At 43.2% G+C, this 19,243-nt stretch overlaps 1 protein-coding gene across 1 annotated transcript in view; it reads left to right on the forward strand.

The window, feature by feature from the left end:
- The first annotated feature begins 73 nt into the window (after positions 1-73).
- SACM1L (SAC1 like phosphatidylinositide phosphatase) overlaps positions 74-19,243 on the forward strand; it is a 62,482-nt gene continuing 43,312 nt past the window's right edge. The window contains exon 1 of the mRNA XM_073333154.1: positions 74-234. Coding sequence (XP_073189255.1) covers positions 197-234 — 38 coding nt within the window. The 5' untranslated portion in view covers positions 74-196. The remainder of the gene's footprint in view (positions 235-19,243) is intronic.

Here is a 19,243-nt window from a genome sequence, read left to right on the forward strand (position 1 = left end):
GAGACGCAGCCAATCACGGCAGGGGCAGTCATTCCCTTCCGTGTCTGGAGCCCGGCCGCTACAAGGTGTTTGGTTACGTTTGTCCTGTGCGAGGCCCCGTCCTCAAGACCGAGACGCGTCAGGGTCAGAAAGAGGAGGGAGTCCAGGACGTAGAAGGGAGCCGAGCCGGCAGCGGCGGGGCAGCCGGAGGGGGGCGATGGCGGCGACGGCGGGGGCCTATGAGAAGCTGAAGCTGTGAGTGACCCGGGGAAGCCACGCAGTCACCTGCCCTCCCCCCTCCCCCGCATCTGCCCAGTTACCTGGAGTCGCCGGGCAGCGGCGCCCCGCCCCTCCCCACCCTCCCCACCGCCCGTTGGCCGCTTCCCTCCAGCCTGCGTGCAGAGGGGGGACCCGCCTCCCGGCGGGGCGGGGGGAGCCGGGCACGCGCAGAGGCCGGCCGGGTGGGGTCCGGCGGAGCCGCGGGAGGAGGGGGGTCGAGCCCCAGCCCGCGGCCGGGCTGGCAGGACCGTCTGGGCCGTGAGCTGGTCGGGGCAGGAGCACCGCGCCGCCTTCCCGCTTGTCCGCACGGGGGCTCTGGGGAGCTCCTAGCCCAGCTTCCTCTCCGGTCCCCTGGAGCACGGCCTGGCGACTGCGGGTCTCCGAGGAGTGGCTGCGCTGGGGGGAGAAAGGGAGACTCGGCTTGCAGTGTCAATCCCACTGGCTTTTCTGACAGGCTTCAGAGGAGCAGCCCTGTTAGTCTGTATCAGCGAAAAGAAGGAGGAGGACTTGTGGCACCTTAGAGACTAACACATCTATTTGAGCATAAGCTTTCCTGGGCTAAAACCCACTTAATCGGATGCATGCAGTGGAAAATACAGTAGGAAGATTCTATATATACACACACACACACAGAGAACACATGAAAAAATGGGTGTTGCCATACACACTATAATGAGAGCGATCAATTAAGGTGAACTATTACCAGCAGCAGGAAAAAAACCTTTTATAGTGATAATCAGAATGGCCTATTTCCAACAGTTGACAAGAAGGTGAGAGTAACTGTGTGTGGGGGGAAGGAGGGATAAGCATGGGGAAATAGTTTGACTTTGTGTAATGACCCATCCACTCCCAGTCTTTATTCAAGCCTAATTTAATGGTGTCCAGTTTGCAACTTAATTCCAATTCAGCAGTCTCTCATTGGAGTCTGTTTTTGAAGGTTTTTTGTTGTAATATTGTGACTTTTAGGTCTGCAATCGAGTGACCAGGGAGATTGAAGTGTTCTCTGAATGTTATGATTCTTGATGTCTGATTTGTGTCCATTTATTCTTTTATGTAGAGACTGTCCGGTTTGGCCAATGTACGTGGCAGAGGGGCATTGCTGGCACATGATGGCATATATCCCATTGGTACATGTGCAGGTGAACAAGCCTCTGATAGTTTGGCTGATGTGATTAGGCCCTATGATGGTGCCCCCTGAATAGATATGTGGACAGAGTTGGCAACGAGCTTTGTTGCAAGGATAGGTTCCTGGGTTAGTGTTTTTGTTGTGTGGTGTGTGGTTGCTGGTGAGTATTTGCTTCAGGTTGGGGGGCGGTCTGTAAGCAAGGACTGGCCTGTCTCCCAAGATCTGTGAGAGTGAGGGATCGTCCTTCAGGATAGGTTGTAGATCCTTGATGATGCGCTGGAGAGGTTTTAGTTGGGGGCTGAAGGTGACGGCTAGTGGCATTCTGTTACTTTCTTTGTTGGGCCTGTCCTGTAGTAGGTGACTTCTGGGTACTCTTCTGGCTCAGTCTGTTTCTTCACTTCAGCAGGTGGGTATTGTAGTTGTAAGAATGCTTGATAGAGATCTTGTAGGTGTTCGTCTTTGTCTGAGGGTTTGGAGCAAATGCGGTTGTATCTTAGAGCTTGGCTGTAGACGATGGATCGTGTGGTGTGGTCTGGGTGAAAGCTGGAGGTATGTAGGTAGGAATAGCGGTCAGTAGGTTTCCGGTATAGGGTGGTGTTTATGTGACCATCGCTTATTAGCACTGTAGTGTCCAGGAAGTGGATCTCTTGTGTGGACTGGTCCAGGCTGAGGTTGATGGTGGGATGGAAATAGTGGAAATCATGGTGGAATTCCTGAAGGGCTTCTTTTCCATGGGTCCAGATGATGAAGATGTCATCAATATAGCGCAAGTAGAGTAGGGGCATTAGGGGACGAGAGCTGAGGAAGCGTTGTTCTAAGTCAGCCATAAAAATGTTGGCATACTGTGGGGCCATGTGGGTACCCATCGCAGTGCCACTGATTTAAAGGTATACATTGTCCCCAAATGTGAAATAGTTATGGGTGAGGACAAAGTCACAAAGTTCAGCCACCAGCTTTGCCGTGACATTATCGGGGATACTGTTCCTGATGGCTTGTAGTCCATCTTTGTGTGGAATGTTGGTGTAGAGGGCTTCTACATCCATAGTGGCCAGGATGGTGTTTTCTGGAAGATCACCAATGGATTGTAGTTTCCTCAGGAAGTCAGTGGTGTCTTGAAGATAGCTAGGAGTGCTGGTAGCGTAGGGCCTGAGGAGAGAGTCTACATAGCCAGACAGTCCTGCTGTCAGGGTGCCAATGCCTGAGATGATGTGGTGTCCAGGATTTCCAGGTTTATGGATCTTGGGTAGAAGATAGAATACCCCTGGTTGGAGTTCTAGGGGGTGTGTATGTGCAGATTTGTTCTTGTACTTTTTCAGGGAGTTTCTTGAGCAGATGGTGTAGTTTCTTTCGGTAACCCTTTGGGATCAGAGGGTAATGGCTTGTAGAATGTGGTGTTAGAGAGCTGCCTAGCCTCTTATTCATATTCCAACCTATTCATGATGATGACAGCACCTCCTTTGTCAACCTCTTTGATTATGATGTCAGAGTTGTTTCTGAGGATGTGGATGGCATTGTGCTCTGCACGGCTGAGGTTATGGGGCAAGTGATGCTGCTTTTCCACAATTTCAGCCCGTGCTTGTCGGCAGAACCACTCTATGTAGAAGTCCAGTCTACTAAAACCACACTGGAAGGCAAACCGAGGGCGAAAGAAAAGTATGCATCCGATGAAGTGAGCTATAGCTCACAAAAGCTTATGCTCAAATAAATTGGTTAGTCTCTAAGGTGCCACAAGTACTCCTTTTCTTTTTGCGAATACAGACTAACACGGGGCTGTTACTCTAAAACCTCTCCAGCGCATCATCAAGGATCTACAACCTGTCCTGAAGGACGATCCCTCACTCTCACAGATCTTGCCCACGTGTCACGTGTCTTGCCCATGTGTCTTGGCCAACTCTGCCCACGTGTCTATTCAGGGGACACCATCATAGGACCTAATCACATCAGCCACTCTATCAGAGGCTTGTTCACCTGCACGTCTACCAATGGGATATATGCCATCATGTGCCAACAATGTCACTCTGCCATGTACGTTGGCCAAACCGGACAGTCTCTACATAAAAGAATAAATGGACACAAATCTGACGTCAAGAATCATAACATTCAAAAACCAGTGGGAGAACACTTCAATCTCCCTGGTCACTCGATTGCAGACCTAAAAGTCACAATATTACATCAAAAAACCTTCAAAAACAGACTCCAATGAGAGACTGCTGAATTGGAATTAAGTTGCAAACTGGACACCATTAAATTAGGCTTGAATAAAGACTGGGAGTGGATGGGTCATTACACAAAGTCAAACTATTTCTCCATGCTTATCCCCCCCCACCACACACACACACACACACACACACAGTTACTCTCACCTTCTTGTCAACTGTTGGAAATGGGCCATTCTGATTATCACTATAAGAAGTTTTTTTCCTGCTGCTGGTAATAGCTCACCTTAATTGATCGCTCTCATTATAGTGTGTATGGCAACACCCATTTTTTCATGTGTTCTCTGTGTGTGTGTGTGTGTGTGTATATATAGAATCTTCCTACTGTATTTTCCACTGTATGCATCCGATTAAGTGGGTTTTAGCCCAGGAAAGCTTATGCTCAAATAGATGTGTTAGTCTCTAAGGTGCCACAAGTACTCCTCGTTCTTATTACTGGCTTTTGTGGTTTTAAGGGGGATCCTCTTTTTCTTAGTGTAACCAGGGGCTTGTTAAATCCTGGCACTTTCTAAGTGAAGGAATTAAGCGGACATGCTTGTCCATGCTTGGTGTCTTGTTTTGATTGGCTAATTAAGCGGTTGACTTTCCATTTACCTGCCTTGTTACTTTTCAGGAAAGTTTTGGATCTGTAAACAGTGCCTGGTGCAAGGGAACAAGCCAAAGCTGCTACTTGATTGCCTGTTGGGTAACTACCTCAGTAAAGCAAGTAGTGATACCCAGGAGCCTTCTGGTGAATATATGAACACTAAAGTAAAGTTTTGGAAATAGTTTTAGTGTTGCAATAGTATTTGCCAACAGTCAGTTCCTCAGGCATCACTGCCTGGTTTGTTGTACAGCTCTGTTGTCAGTTGTCAAATGAAGTAAACAGCAGTAATTTCTGGTGTTCTTTTTCTTCCAGGTTTGGGGTAGGCATGGTGGTTTTGTTTTTTTTTTAGGAGCTTGAGACATGGCTTCCCCACTAAAAACCTGTAACCTTCTGATTTGTTTACTTTTTTAATAATATAACGGGGAGAACAGAACCTCCTATGTTTTCATGTGCCAGATGACATTTAAATGTTTTGTTTCATTCAGCAAATAAAATTACATTACAGGCCCAATATCGAGTAAGACTAAGGAGGCATGTGTTGGAAGACCTTAGTTTTGGCACTTGGAATTTCCTGGGAAAAATTATATTTTATACTGAAACTTTTCATGCTTGGTCTAAACCCATATGTGAAGTGCGTGTGTGGTGTTTGGTTTTTTTGGCAGTGAAGGAGAGGGAAAGAGGGAAGGGAGGAGGAGGAAGCTCTGTATTCTTATAAAGGTGTTTGAGGTATTTCACATGTTTGGAGAACAAAAGTCCATGCTGGGTATGAACTTTTTAAAATTAAGCCTTTTGTTGTCTTAAGGCAAAAACAGCATCCAGATGATATTTTAAGCCTCGCTTTTGGACAATAATTAGTCAAACAAAATTTAACCAAAATTTCTGAAGCAAAACACTGTCTCCTTTTGGAATGAGAACAAATCATAAGGAATTTCAGCCCACTGTTTAACTCTGTATATAATCTTAATTATATAATTACAGCATTTGACCTGTTTGCTCTGGTATGAGTATATTTATTGGCAAGAGAGCTGTTCTTGGGGGATTTGTTTAACCCCTGTTATAGATTTGTTGACTCTGGCACGTGTAGTCTGAGGTGTGATTAAAATCAACACCAGGAACAGAAGAAAGCTTTCCTGAAGTGTCATTATGTGGAAATTATAGTCCCTGCAGGCACTTAGGAAAGTGAGTCAGTGGTACTACACGCATATTTAAAGTGAATCAAACACAAGTATTTGTAAAATCAGTGTCATAGTGATCACTGAGTCGTAAAGACTGTTGAACAGAATATACTAGGAAGCAGGTATGTTTGCAGAGTGCCTCAAAGAAACTTTTTGATGTTGTGTAGTTAGTCTTAAATCCACATCAAAGTTCCTAAATTAATGTTAGTCATGGAAAAATCATTTACTGTTCAAAGAAGAATGTTTGTTTCCTTCTTAAACTTGAGCAACATAAATTATACTGTATTCAACTTTTTAAAAAATAGCATACACACAACTAAATATTTTTGTATGATGTCATTCTGAGTTGATATCCATTTTCAACTGGAACAGATGATAATGCTTAGGTTAAAAATATTTCCATGAAAATTACTGTTAATCTGCAGTTAACAACAATATTTGGGGTTCATTCTGTACTACAAGGACTTTAATCTAATAGAAAGGAAGTCCGTGTATATTCATTGTAGCAGGGTTTCATTGGATGGACCATTATTGATAAAATTCCTGATTCCAGTTATCAAAAACCAGTTTCACAAAATTCTACTTGCTTGCTCACTCATCAAAAAATGTACTTCAATTTGACAAACACTATCTTTTCTTTATTGTTATTACTCTCACTGTGAGGATGAATAAGCAGAATGATATGCCTGGAATGGTAAGTCAGCTTTGTAAGGCTGACATAAACCTAAGTTTTCAAGGGTGATCAGATAAATGTTACTTGCTGGAAGAATCTGCAGGTATCTTCAGAATCAAAGCCTGTATCAATTATTTACTTCATAGCACAATTTCTTGGCTTCTTTCTTTCCTTCTTGAGAGAGTCCCTTAGATAGGCCTCCTCCTTGATGGCTATGAAAAGCTACACAAATACTGGGAGGAAATCCACTGAGAATTATTCAGTAAGGTCTGTACTGAACATTCCTGCCTGATTAGCAAAAAGCTTACTGCCAAATATTTACATTGTATCTGTCATAGAAAAACAGTAAAAAAACCCACCTCCTTATAATTAGTCATTTTAATCCTATGGAGGGAGGACCTGGTCTGACCAGAAAGGAGTGTATTTAAAAAGAAAAAAAGAGAGCCAAACTTATGTGTGGTTTTTGTTTTTGTGTAGAAGAGGACAAATTGGTGACTTACAGCTGGCATAAGCCATTGAATTAAGAAATTTTCTAGAAGTTCCCAGAACTCTGCTTTGGTTGGGGGTGGGAGGCAAGCAATTACACCTCTTGACTCAAGACTAAACATTAAGGGGAATGGATGCATGATGTTTCTATCATAAGGCGGTGGCCAATATTTGTCGCTTTATTTAAAAAGAATGCTGAGCTAATGTGATTGATTTTGTATTAATTTTCACATCCAAAAAATATAGATGGAATTACAGCTACTTATAGCTAGTATGTTACCAAATATCACACATTTCACAGGGTATCCAATAAAATTATGTAACTTTACACTTATCAAAGCTGCAAGATCATACAATACAAAATCAGACTATTACACAGACATAACCTATTAAGGGGGGATAATAACAATAGAGAGATTCAAATAGACACACACAAAAAAGGGGAGGGGCGGGGGAAGAGGGAAAGGAAAAGTGGAGCGGTCAAGTGGAATGCCGTTCTTTGAACTATCTCAACATTCTTTATCCAAGTATATCAAGAAATAGAGACCTCCATTTCTTTGAATTCTCTCAGTTGTTTTCTACACTGATAAGCTATTGTTTCTTTGGCTGCTAACTCAGACAGGTCTGAATACCACTGCTCTATTATTGGCATAAGTCTACTCCTTTTTTGTAAAATCATGTGTTTGATGAACATTACAGCCCTCAAGAACTAAAATACTTGTGGTGAAGTTGAACCCACTGCAGTAGGCACATAACCTATGATATAACTTCAGCTGGGATTTGGTTGCTGAAGCCAAGCACTATTTTTACTCTTGTGTCCACCTCTTTCCATGGTGTCTGACTGTTGGACAGTCCCATAACATATGCATGAGGGCTCCTTTTTCTTTATTACAGCACGCACAGACATCTGAAGACGGAGCCCCCGTCTTGCACAACCTCTGGGATGCAATACATTTTGAATAGAATCTTTTGCTATATCAGGCATAGCTTGAGATCCACAGGGCTATTTTTAACATTCTGTAATATGCCCTGCCATTGGGAATCTTTCTAAGGGCTGTGATAACTCTCCTTCCCATGCTTTCATAAAGAACTCCAGACTAGTGGAGTTCTCTTCAGTAGTAATGCATACATAGTGGACATAGGCCTGGATAGTCTGTGAAGCATTTCTAAAGTACCCAGTAGCTCTGGGGCATCTGGACCAAACTGATTTGTTAGCAGTTGTCTTAGTTGCAAGTTCTGCTAGTCCATTGAGGGTGGCAGGTCATATCAGAAATGTAGGATTGGAAGGGACCTTGAGAGGTCAAGTTCATGCCACAGCACTGAGGCAGGACCAAGTAAACCTAGCCCATCCCTGACAGGTGTTTGTCCAACCTGTTCTTAAAAACCTTCAATGATGGTGATTCAACAGTGTCTCTTGGAAGCCTATTCCAGAGCTTAACTACCCTTATGGTTAAGTCTTTCCTAATACCTAATTTAAAATTGCCTTGTTTCAGGTTAAGCACATTACATCCACTGAAGGCAGGACAAGAAGTATAGAACAATTGATCACAGTCTTCTTTATAGCAGCCCTTAATATATTGAAGATCATTATTGGGTCCCTCCTCAGTCTTTTCAAGATTAAGTATGTCCAGATTTTTTAACTTTTCCTCACGAGACAGGTTTTCTAAACCTTTTATCATTTTTGTTACTATCCTCTGTACTCTGTCCAATTTTTCCACGTTTCCTAAACTTTGGTGCCCAAAATTGGAGACAGTGCTCCAGCTGAGGCCTCACCTGTTCCAAGCAGAGCAGGACAGTTACCTCCTGTGTCTGATATACTACTTTTCTGTTAGTACACCTCAGAATATTTTCATTTGTGCATCATGTTTACTCAGATTCAATTTGTGATCCAGTATAACTTCCAGATCCTTTTCAGCAGTGCTACCACCTAGCCGGTTATTCCTCATTTTACAGATATGCATTTGATTTTTGCCTTCCTAAGTGAAGTACTTTGCACTTGTCTTTTATTGAATTTTGTTGATTTAGGACCAATTCTCCAATTTACGGTCCTTTTGAATTCTAATCCTGTACTTCAGTGTGCTTGCAACCCTTTCCAGCATTGTGTCACCTACAGATTTTATAAGCATACTTGCCATTCTGTTATCCAGTCATTAACGAAAATACTGATTTTTCCAGGCCCAGAAATTGCTCCTGAAGGACCCCACTAGATATGTTCTCCCAGCCTGACAGCACATCTTTAACTTTTTGAGTACAGTCTTTCAGCCAGCTGTGCACCTACTTTATAGTAATTTCATGTGGACCTCATTTCTCTTATTTACTTATGAGAATGTCATGTGGGATTTTGTGAAAAGCCTTACTAAAATCAAGATACATCACGTACTATTGCTTCCACCCATCCAGTAATGCTGTCAAAGAAGGAAATGAGGTTGGTTTGGCATGATTTGTTTTTGACAAATCTATGCTGGCTATTCCTTATAACCTCATTGCCCTCCAAGTGCTTATAAACAGATTGTTTAATAACTTGTTCCAGTATCTTTCTAGGTATCAAAGTTAAGCTGACTGGTCTATAATTCCACAGGTCCTCTTAGTACCTATAGGGGCATTAAAAAGGGGAATGTTTGCCCTTTTCCAGTCTTCTGGGATGTCCCCTATCCCCCAGGAGTTCGCAAAGATAATTGCTAATGGTTCTGAGATTTTCAGCAAGTTCCTTAAGTACCCTAAGATGAATTTCATCAGGCCCTGCTGATATGAATACATCTAATTTGTCTAAATATTCTGTAACCTGTTCTTTCCCTATTTTGGTTTCCGTTTCTTCCCCCTTGTTGTTAATATGAATAATATTGCTTCAGTGTTAGAAAAGCCACAAAGGTCTCATCCTTGACTAATTGGAAAATACATATGATGCCCTTGCTTAGCCAGTTCCTCCAAATTATAGGTTTCTTTCCCAATTTGCAAGTCTGGGTTACCCCATTTCGATGCTTTTGCATGACAGCAAGGATGAAATTGATACTTTTTAGCTAGGGTAACTTAGACCCTTTTGGGAGGCCACCATTCTTGTAGGCCCCTTATTTTTCTCTACCGGACGAAGAGAGGAACCAGGCACACCTGCAGGGGGATGTATCTCTTCATTTTCTACCCATGTGGGTATAAGGATGTTAGCATGCTGGAACCAATTTGACATGACATGATAAAAGCATAATAGTAATTATATGAATCTCTGAGCCCAACTCCCCCGTTGACTATAGGGAAATGGACTTTTCTAAGTGATAACTCTGGGTGTTGATCAGCTAATTTTGGAGTTGAAATAGCTCCCCTGTGAATGAAAGACAGATTTGTTCTTCCTCTGGAACAAGTTATGGATAAATTCCCCAGCAGAATGGGGCCTTATTCCAGGTTTTAAAATACTTGGTAGACACCTGTGGTCTGATGGGTTACATTTACAAGTCTAGCAATGTCTAGGGATAATGTCCATGTGAGAAGCCTAGTTTAAACTTTCTGCTAGTTCCTAGTGGGATCTTGTATCAGCCTCTCACTAGCAGCTATCTAAGGGCCAAATCCTGAAACTGGATCTTTATAGGTAGACTCATGATTCTGTGTGGAGCCTCATTGAATGTTATGGTGCTTTGCAGTTGCCCTAAGTTTGAAACTGGTTCCCCTGCATCCTCCTCTCAAGCTGCTGGAAGAGGAAAAGTACCTTGGGGAATATTCCACTATTGCAAGCAGTGATCTCAGCACAAAGGTAGATGGGGAACAACTGTACTCTATTATGATGTCATCTACCACTGCTCAGATCAGATCTAAATGACACTGATAAAAACATTAGTGTCTGTCTGAACCCTACCTATGCTAGTATTCCACTGGTGGAGCTGCACTGGTGGTTACTGACAAGGTGGGAGACTGTCTATGGGCAACAAGTCTTCTGTATTTCGGTTTCACTGTCTTTCTCCATCGTTAGAGGTGAACTGGGGAGAAGTGGTACCTATTGCACTACCCTCCCTGTGTCACTTTTTAAGGTCTGTTTACCCTAAGTAACTCCAGTACTTGCCTCTGCTGACTTTTCCCGAACAGGGGCAGCATGAAATCAACATGAATCTTGTCAGTGATTGAGAACCTTCCCCATAGCCCTAGCCGTGAAACTGATCAGCTTGGTCAATATCTGTCTCCTTCCAAAGTCTGCAGGTGCTGATAATATTTATCCTTTTATTTTGGTTCACATTTGGAAGTTTTTCTTCAGTCTTTAGTGCAAGAAACTTGATTTGCAATTTCTGCGGAAGTTGATTTAAGTCCCTGTGTTTGCCAGGGAAAACTGGTCACTTCCCAATGATAAGTGGATTTTCCAGGCTTTGACCCTAACCTCATCTTTCCCTTTTCTACACATACTAGACTTCCATATTTCTGAAAGTACTTCGTGAACCAGCATCTAGTAACAACTAGAATTGTCTTTAGAATGGCAGTTAGTTAATTATAGTCTGCCTGCATGCAGGGTGACATTGGTGTCAATGGAGGGAAACTGCCTGCATCTTTCTTGATAAAGATAAGTGGTAATGGTAGTACTACTGGGATCCAGGGCTGAGGAAGATACAACTTGAGCAAGAAATACTTGAGTGTTAAATGTGACTTTTATTGGACTTAATATAAAATATGTAAGTAGCACTTTTCTTGTGTGGCTGGCTTTTCTTTACACTTAGTTCCCACTAGCTTGATACTAGAGACTTTTTGGGACTGTATACTTTACTTTTGTTTTTTGCCTCCTCCCCCGCTGTTCCCGGAAACTATTGTAGGTTATTACATTCTTATTAAATGTAATACTCAAATAGGGAGAGAGCCTGTAGATAAACAAGTGTTTCTAATGTTTAATTAGAACACCTGTTAACTTGGAATATCCGAGAACTATGCAGTGTTGAAATAACATGCTATAGTACTAATACTTAAAATTGTACATCTTCAAAGTGCTGTGTAAACACTAACATCTCTATTTGTCCCCATTCTCAGAGTCCATCTTGATGGTACTTGTATATATTATTGCATAGAACAGGATGTGCTTTTTTAATTTTATTTTTACTGCAATATTTAGAAGATGGCATTGAGGAGTTTCCTGCATTAAAGTAATGTTAAGCATTATGATATACATCAATTACAGAAGTAAAGGTTTGGGCATAGAAGGGTAAAAGGATTCTTAAGTGATATTGAAGACAGTGCTTTCTTTAATTGTCGTCATAGCATCAAAGAGCAAACCTTATCATGCCTCTGTTTTTATCAGAAAACACCAATACTCTTTTTTCAGTAAAATCAACATCATTAAAACACCATGTGTAACTGTTCGCCCCCCCTCCCCCCATAATGCACATTACCACCCTCAAACTCAGCATGTGAAATTACATAGAATGGAAGAACTGCCATACTGGGCCAGACCAATGGTTCATCTGGCTTTTTATCCTGTCTCCAACAGTGGCCTGTACCCGAGCTTTGTGGGAGTGTACAGAACAGTACAGTTGGAATGTTCCACCCCTGTATTCCCTTCCCGGCTTCTGATAGTCAGAGGTTTAGGGTCATTTGAGCATGGGGTTGCATCCCTGACCATCTTGGCTAATAGCCATTGACGGAGCTATTCCCTTATCTAGTGGTTTTTTTTGTTTTGTTTTTTAACCTAATTATACTTTTGGCCATCACAACATCCCACAGGTTAATTGTGTGCAGTGTGGAAAAAGTACTTCCTCTTATTTGTGTTAAACGTGCTGTCTGTTAATTTTATTGAGTGATCCCTGGTTTTTGTGGGGGGTGTGTGTGTGAGAGAGAGAAAGGGTAAATAAATAACACTTCTCTATTCACTCTTTCCAGACCATTCATGATTTTATAGATCTCTATCACATTTCCCCCTTCATCATCTTTTTTCCCTCTAAGATGAACAGGCCTAATCTTTTTTGTCTTTCTTTATATTGAAGACATACCATACTCATGATTATCTCTGTTGCCTTTCCAGTTCCTCTGTATCAGTGGTTCTGAAACTTTTGTACTGGTGACCCCTTTCAGATAGCAAGCCTCTGAGTGTGACCCCTCCCCCCCCCTTATAAATGAAAAGCACTTTTTAATATATTTAACACCGTGTTAAATGCTGGAGGCAAAGCGAGATTTGGGGTGGAGGCTGACAGCTTGTAACCCTCCATGTAATAACTTCGTGACGTCTGATGGGTTCCAACCCCGTTTTGAGAACCCATGCTCTACATATTCTTTTGAGATGGGGCCAACAGAACTGAATACAGTATTCGTGGTGACAGGTTTCAGAGAAGCAGCCGTGTTAGTCTGTATCCGCAAAAAGAACAGGAGTACTTGTGGCACCGTAGAGATTAACAAATTTATTTGAGCATAAGCTTTCCTGGGCTACAGCCTACTTCATCAGATGCATGGAATGGAACATATAGTAAGACGATATATATACATACAGAAAATATGAAAAGGTGGAAGTTGCCAGACCAACTCTAAGAGGCTAATTAATTAAGATGAGCTATTATCAGCAGGAGAAAAAAACTTTTGTAGTGATAATCAAGATGGCCCATTTCAGACAGTTGGCAAGAGGTGTGAGGATGCTTAACATGGGGAAATAGATTCAATTAGTGTAATGACCCAGCCACTCTCAGTCTCTATTCAAGCCTGAGTTAATGGTATCTAGTTTGCAAATCAATTCAAGTTCAGCAGTTTCTCCTTGGAGTCTGTTTTTGAAGCTTTTCTGTTGCAAAATTGCCACCTTTAAGTCTGTTACTGAGTGACCAGAGAGGCTGAAGTGTTCTCTTACTGGTTTTTGAATGTTATGATTCCTGATGTCAGATCTGTGTCCATTTATTCTTTTGCATAGAGACTGTCTGGTCTGGCCAGTGTACATGGCAGAGGGACATTGCTGGCACATGATGGCATATATCACATTGGTAGATGTGCAGGTGAACGAGCCTCTGATATTGTGGCTGATGTGATTAAGTCCTATGATGGTGTCACTTTGAATAGATATGTGGACAGAGTTGGCATCAGACTTTGTTGCAAGGATAGGTTCCTGGGTTAGTGTTTTTGTTGTGTGGTGTGTGGTTGCTGGTGAGTATTTGCTTCAGGTTGGGGGGCTGTCTGTAAGCGAGGACTGGTCTGTCTCCCAAGATCTGTGAGAATGAGGGATCGTCTTTCAGGATAGGTTTTTAGAGAACTATGCACAGTGACTCCAAGATCTTTCTTGGGTTCTAAGTTAGCTGTTAGCACTCATCATTATCATAGAATATCAGGGTTGGAAGGGATCTCAAGAGGTCATCTAGTCCAACCCCCTGCTCAAAGCGGGACCAATCCCCAACTAAATCATCGCAGCCAGGGCTTTGTCAAGCCTGACCTTAAAAACCTCAAAGGAAGGTGTCAGGGTTCCCTCCCCACTCTGAACTCTAGGGTACAGATGTGGAGACCCGCATGAAAGACCCCTAAGCTTATTTCTACCAGCTTAGATTAAAACTTCCCCAAGGCACAAATTTTTTGCCCTTGGAGGGTACGCTGCCATCACCAAGTGATTGAACAAAGAATCAGGGAAAGGACCACTTAGAGTTCCTATTCCCCCAAAATATCCCCCCAAGCCCTTACACCCCCTTTCCTGGGGAGGCTTGAGAATAATATCCTAACCAATTGGTTACAAAGTGATCACAGACCCAAACCCCTGGGTCTTAGGACAATAGAGAAATCAGTCAGGTTCTTAAAAGAAGGATTTTATTTAAAAAAAAAAAAGAAGATAAAAATCACCTCTGTAAAATCAGGATGGAAAATAACTATACAGGGTAACAAAAGATTCAAAAACCAGCAGAACTTCCTCTAGGCTTAGTTTCAAAGTTACAAAAAACAGAATAAACCTCCCTCCAGCAAAGGAAAAATTCACAAGCAGAACAAAAGATAATCTAACACATCTTGCCTGGCTTTTACTCTCAATTTTTGTAAGATGAGAGACTTTTAGGATGGTTTATAGGAGAAGGAGTTTTCTGATGTGATGCTTCTTTGCTTCCCAAGAGAACACTCACAACAAAGCCTTCCCCCCCCGCCCAAGATTTGAAAGTATCTTCTTTCCCCATTGGTCCTTTTGGTCAGGTGCCAACCAGGTTATTTGAGCTTCTTAACCCCTTACAGGTAAGGAGGAATTTTAGGCTACTCTTAGCTGTATGGTGATGACAGAAGGAGGTTCCACCATCTCCCTACACCCATATGTGTAGTTGGGATTATTTTTTTCCAATATGCATTACTTTGTATTTATCAGTGTTGAATTTCATCTGTCATTTTTTCTGCAGAGTCACCCAGTTTTGTAAGATCATAGAATATTAGGGGTTGGGAGAGATCTCAGGAGATCTAGTCCAATCCCCTGCCCAAAGCAGGACCAACACCAACAAAATCATCCCAACTAAGGCTTTGTGAAGCCAAGCCATTAAAACCTCTAAGGATGGACATTCCACCACTGCCCTAGGTAACCCATTCCAGTGCTTCACCACCCTCCTAGTGAAATAGTGTTTCCTAATATCCAACCTAGACCTCCCCCACTGCAACTTGAGACCATTGCTTCTTGTTCTGATGTCTGCCACCACTGAGAACAGCCTAGCTCCATCCTCTTTGGAACCCCCCTTCAGGTAGTTGAAGTTTGCTATCAAATCCCCCCCTCACTCTTCTCTTCTGCAGACTAAATAACCCCAGTTCCCTCAGCCTCTCCTTGTAAATCATGTGCCCCAGCCACCTAATCATTTTCATTGCCCTCCGCTGGACTCTCTCCAATTTGTCCACATTTCTTCTGTAGTGAGGGAACCAAAAGTGGATGCAATACTCCAGGTGTGGCCTCACCAGTGCTGTGTAGAGAGGAATAATTACTTCCCTCGATCTGCTGGCAATGCTCCTACTAATACAGCCCAATATGCTGTTGGCCTTCTTGGCAACAAGAGCACACTGCTGACTCATATCCAGCTTCTCGTCCACTGTAGTCCCCAGGTCCTTTTCTGCAGAACTGCTGCTTAGCCAATCGGTCCCCAGCCTGTAGCGGTGAATGGGATTCTTCCTTCCTAAGTGCAGGACACTTCACTTGTCCTTGTTGAACCTCATCAGATTTCTTTTGGCCCAATCCTCCAATTTGTCTAGGTCACTCTGACCCTATCCCTACCCTCCAGCATATCTACCTCTCCCCCTTAGTGTCTTAGCTTAGTGTCTTCTGTGAACTTGCTGAGGGTGCAGTTAATCCCATCGCTGATAAAGATGTTGAACAAAACCGACCCCTGGGGTACTCCGCATGATACTGGCTGCCAACTAGACATCGAGCCGTTGATCACTACCCATTGAGCCCGACAATCTAGCTTGCTTTCTAACCACCTTATAGTCCATTCATCCAATCCATACTTCTTTAACTTGCTGGCAAGAATACTCTGGGAGACCGTATAAAAAGCTTTGCTAAAATCAAGATATATCTCATCCACTGCTTTCCCCATATCCACAGGGCCAGTTATCTCATCCTAGAAGGCAATCAGGTTGGTCAGGCATGACTTGCCCTTGGTGAATCCTTGTTGACTGTTCCTGATCACCTTCCTCTCCTCCAAGTGCTTCAAAATGGGTTCCTTGAGGACCTGCTCCATGATTTTGCTGGGGACTGAAGTGAGGCTGACCGGTCTGTAGTTCCCCAGGTTCTCTTTCTTCCCTTTTTAAAATATGGGCACTATATTTGCCTTTTTCCAATCATCCGGGACCTCCCCCAATCGCCACAAATTTTCAAAGATAATGGCCAATCACATCGGCCAACTCCCTCAGCACCCTTGGATGCATTAGATCTGGACCCAGGGACTTGTGCACTTCCAGCTTTTCTAAATAGTCCTTAACCTGTTCTTTCATCACTGATGGCTGCTCACCTCCTCCCCCCAGTGCAGCAGTCTGGGAGCTGACCTTGTCTGTGAAGACAGAGGCAAAAAAGGCATTGAGTACTTCAGCTTTTTCCACATCATCTGTCACTATGGGTATGTCTACACTACGAAATTAGGTCGAATTTATAGAAGTCGGTTTTTTAGAAATCTGTTTTATATATTCGAGTGTATGTGTCCCCACAGAAAATGCTCTAAGTGCATTAAGTGCATTAACTCAGCGGAGCACTTCCACAGTACCGAGGCAAGCGTCGACTTCCGGAGTGTTGCACTGTGGGTAGCTATCCCACAGTTCCCGCAGTCTCCGCTGCCCATTGGAATTCTGGATTGAGATCCCAGTGCCTGATGGGGCTAAAACATTGTCGCGGGTGGTTCTGGGTACATGTCGTCAGGCCCCCCTTCCCTCCCCCTCTCCGTGAAAGAAAGGGCAGACAATCGTTTTGTGCCTTTTTTCCTGAGTTACCCGTGCAGACGCCATACCACGGCAAGCATGGAGCCCGCTCAGCTCACCGTCACCGTATGTCTCCTGGGTGCTGGCAGATGTGGTACTGCATTGCTACACAGCAGCAGCAACCCATTCCCTTGTGACAGCAGACGGTACAGTAGGACTGGTAGCCGTCATTATCATGTCCGAGGTGCTCCTGGTCGCCTCTGTGAAGTCGATCAGGAGCGCCTGGGCAGACATAGGCGCAGGGACTAAATTTGGAGTGACTTGATCAGGTCATTCTCTTTAGTCCTGCAGTCAGTCCTATTGAACCATCTTATGGTGAGCAGGCAGGTGATACGGATTGCTAGCAGTCCTCTTGTACCATCTTCTGCTGAGCAGCCATGAGATGTGGATGGCATGCAGTCCTTCTGCACCGTCTGCTGCCAGCCAAAGATGTAAAAGATAGATGGAGAGTATCAAAACAAGAAATAGACCAGATTTGTTTTGTACTCATTTGCAACCTCTCCCACCCCACCCCCCGTCTAGGAGACTCGTTCCTCTAGGTCACACTGCAGTCACTCACAGAGAAGGTGCAGGGAGGTAAATCTAGCCATGTATCAATCAGAGGCCAGACCAACCTGCTTGTTCCAATAAGAACAATAACTTAGGTGCACCATTTCTTATTGGAACCCTCTGTGAAGTCCTGCCTGAAATACTCCTTGATGTAAAGCCACCCCCTTCGTTGATTTTAACTCCCTGTAAGCCAACCCTGTAAGCCATGTCGTCAGTTGCCCCTCCCTGCGTCAGAGCAACGGCAGACAATCGTGCATCTGAGTTGAGAGTGCTGTCCAGAGCAATCACAATGGAGCACTCTGGGATAGCTCCCGGAGGCCAATACCATCGAATTGTGTCCACAGTACCCCAAATTTGACCCGGCAAGGCCGATTTAAGCACTAATCCACTTGTCGGGTGGAGTAAGGAAATCGATTTTAAGAGCCCTTTAAGTCGAAATAAAGGGCTTCATCATGTGGACGGGTGCAGGTTTACATCGATTTAACACTGCTAAATTCGACCTAAAGTCCTAGTGTAGACCAGGGCTATGTTGCCTCCCCCATTCAGTAAGGGTTCCACGCTTTCCCTGACCTTTTTGTTGCTAACATACCTGTAGAAACCTTTCTTGTTACCTTTCACATCCCTTGCTAGATCCCTCTGTAACTCTTTGCAGTTATCTTTGGACTTACAAAATTATTCAAGATGCCATCTGCAGACTACACCACTTCACTCTTCACTCCCTTTTTCAGATGATTAATGAATATGTTGAACAGCATGGGTCCCAGTACAGATCCTTGGGGGATCTTGCTGTTTACAAATGGAGAGAGCATTATGAAAGCTGACCATTTTATTCCTACTCTTTGTTTCCTGTCTCTTAACCTGTTACTGATTCATGAGAGGACTTCCCTGTTATCTTGTGACTCTTTACTTTGCTTAAGAGCATTTGATGAGAGGCCTCGTCAATGGCTATCTGAAAATCCAAGTACAGTATTTTAACTGGATCACCCTTATCCGCATGCATATTGACACCCTCAAATAATTCGGATAGATTAGTGAAGCATGACTTGCGTTCATAAAAGCCATGTTAACTGTTCTCCAGGAAATCATGTTTATCTATGTGTCTTAATTCTGTTCTTGACTATAGTTGCCCACTGTTAAAGTTAGACTCTCAAATCTGTGATTGCCAGGATCTCCTCTTGATTCCTTTTTTATAAATGGTGTTACATTAGCCTCCTTCCAGTCACCTAAGACAGAGGCTTGTTTCAGTGGTAGGTTATATGCTACAGATAGTAGTTCTACAATATCATATATGAATTCCTACAGAATTTAAGTGAATACCATCTGGTCGTGGTGACTTATTTCTATTTAATTTAATAATTTGTTCAAAACCTCTTCTATGTATGCATCAGTGTGGGACAGTACTTCAGATTTGTCACCCAAAAAGGATAGCTCTGACGTGGGTATCTTCCCCACAGCCTCTGCAGTGAAGACCATTATTACAGTGAGTTCTTTAGCTTTTCTGCAATGGCCTTGTGTGATCCTTTAGCACCTTTGTCTTTTAGTGGCCCCATTGCCTGTCTGGCAGACTTCTGCTGCACTTAAAAAGATTCTTACCATTAGTCTTTTCATCCTTAGTAAGTTGCTTCTCAAATTCTTTCTTGACCTGCGTTATTATACTTCTACACTTAACCTGTCAGAGTCTGTGCACCTTCCTGTTAATCCTTGCTAGGATTTGACTTCCAAATCTTAAAAAGGATGCCTTCTTGCCTCTAATGACCTCAATTACTCTGCTGTTTAGCCATGGTGGCATTCTTTTGGTCCTCTCATTGTTTTCTTTGATTTGCGGTA

The sequence above is a fragment of the Lepidochelys kempii genome, chromosome 2 (genome assembly GCF_965140285.1).
Source record: "Lepidochelys kempii isolate rLepKem1 chromosome 2, rLepKem1.hap1, whole genome shotgun sequence".
Classification (NCBI taxonomy): domain Eukaryota; kingdom Metazoa; phylum Chordata; order Testudines; family Cheloniidae; genus Lepidochelys; species Lepidochelys kempii.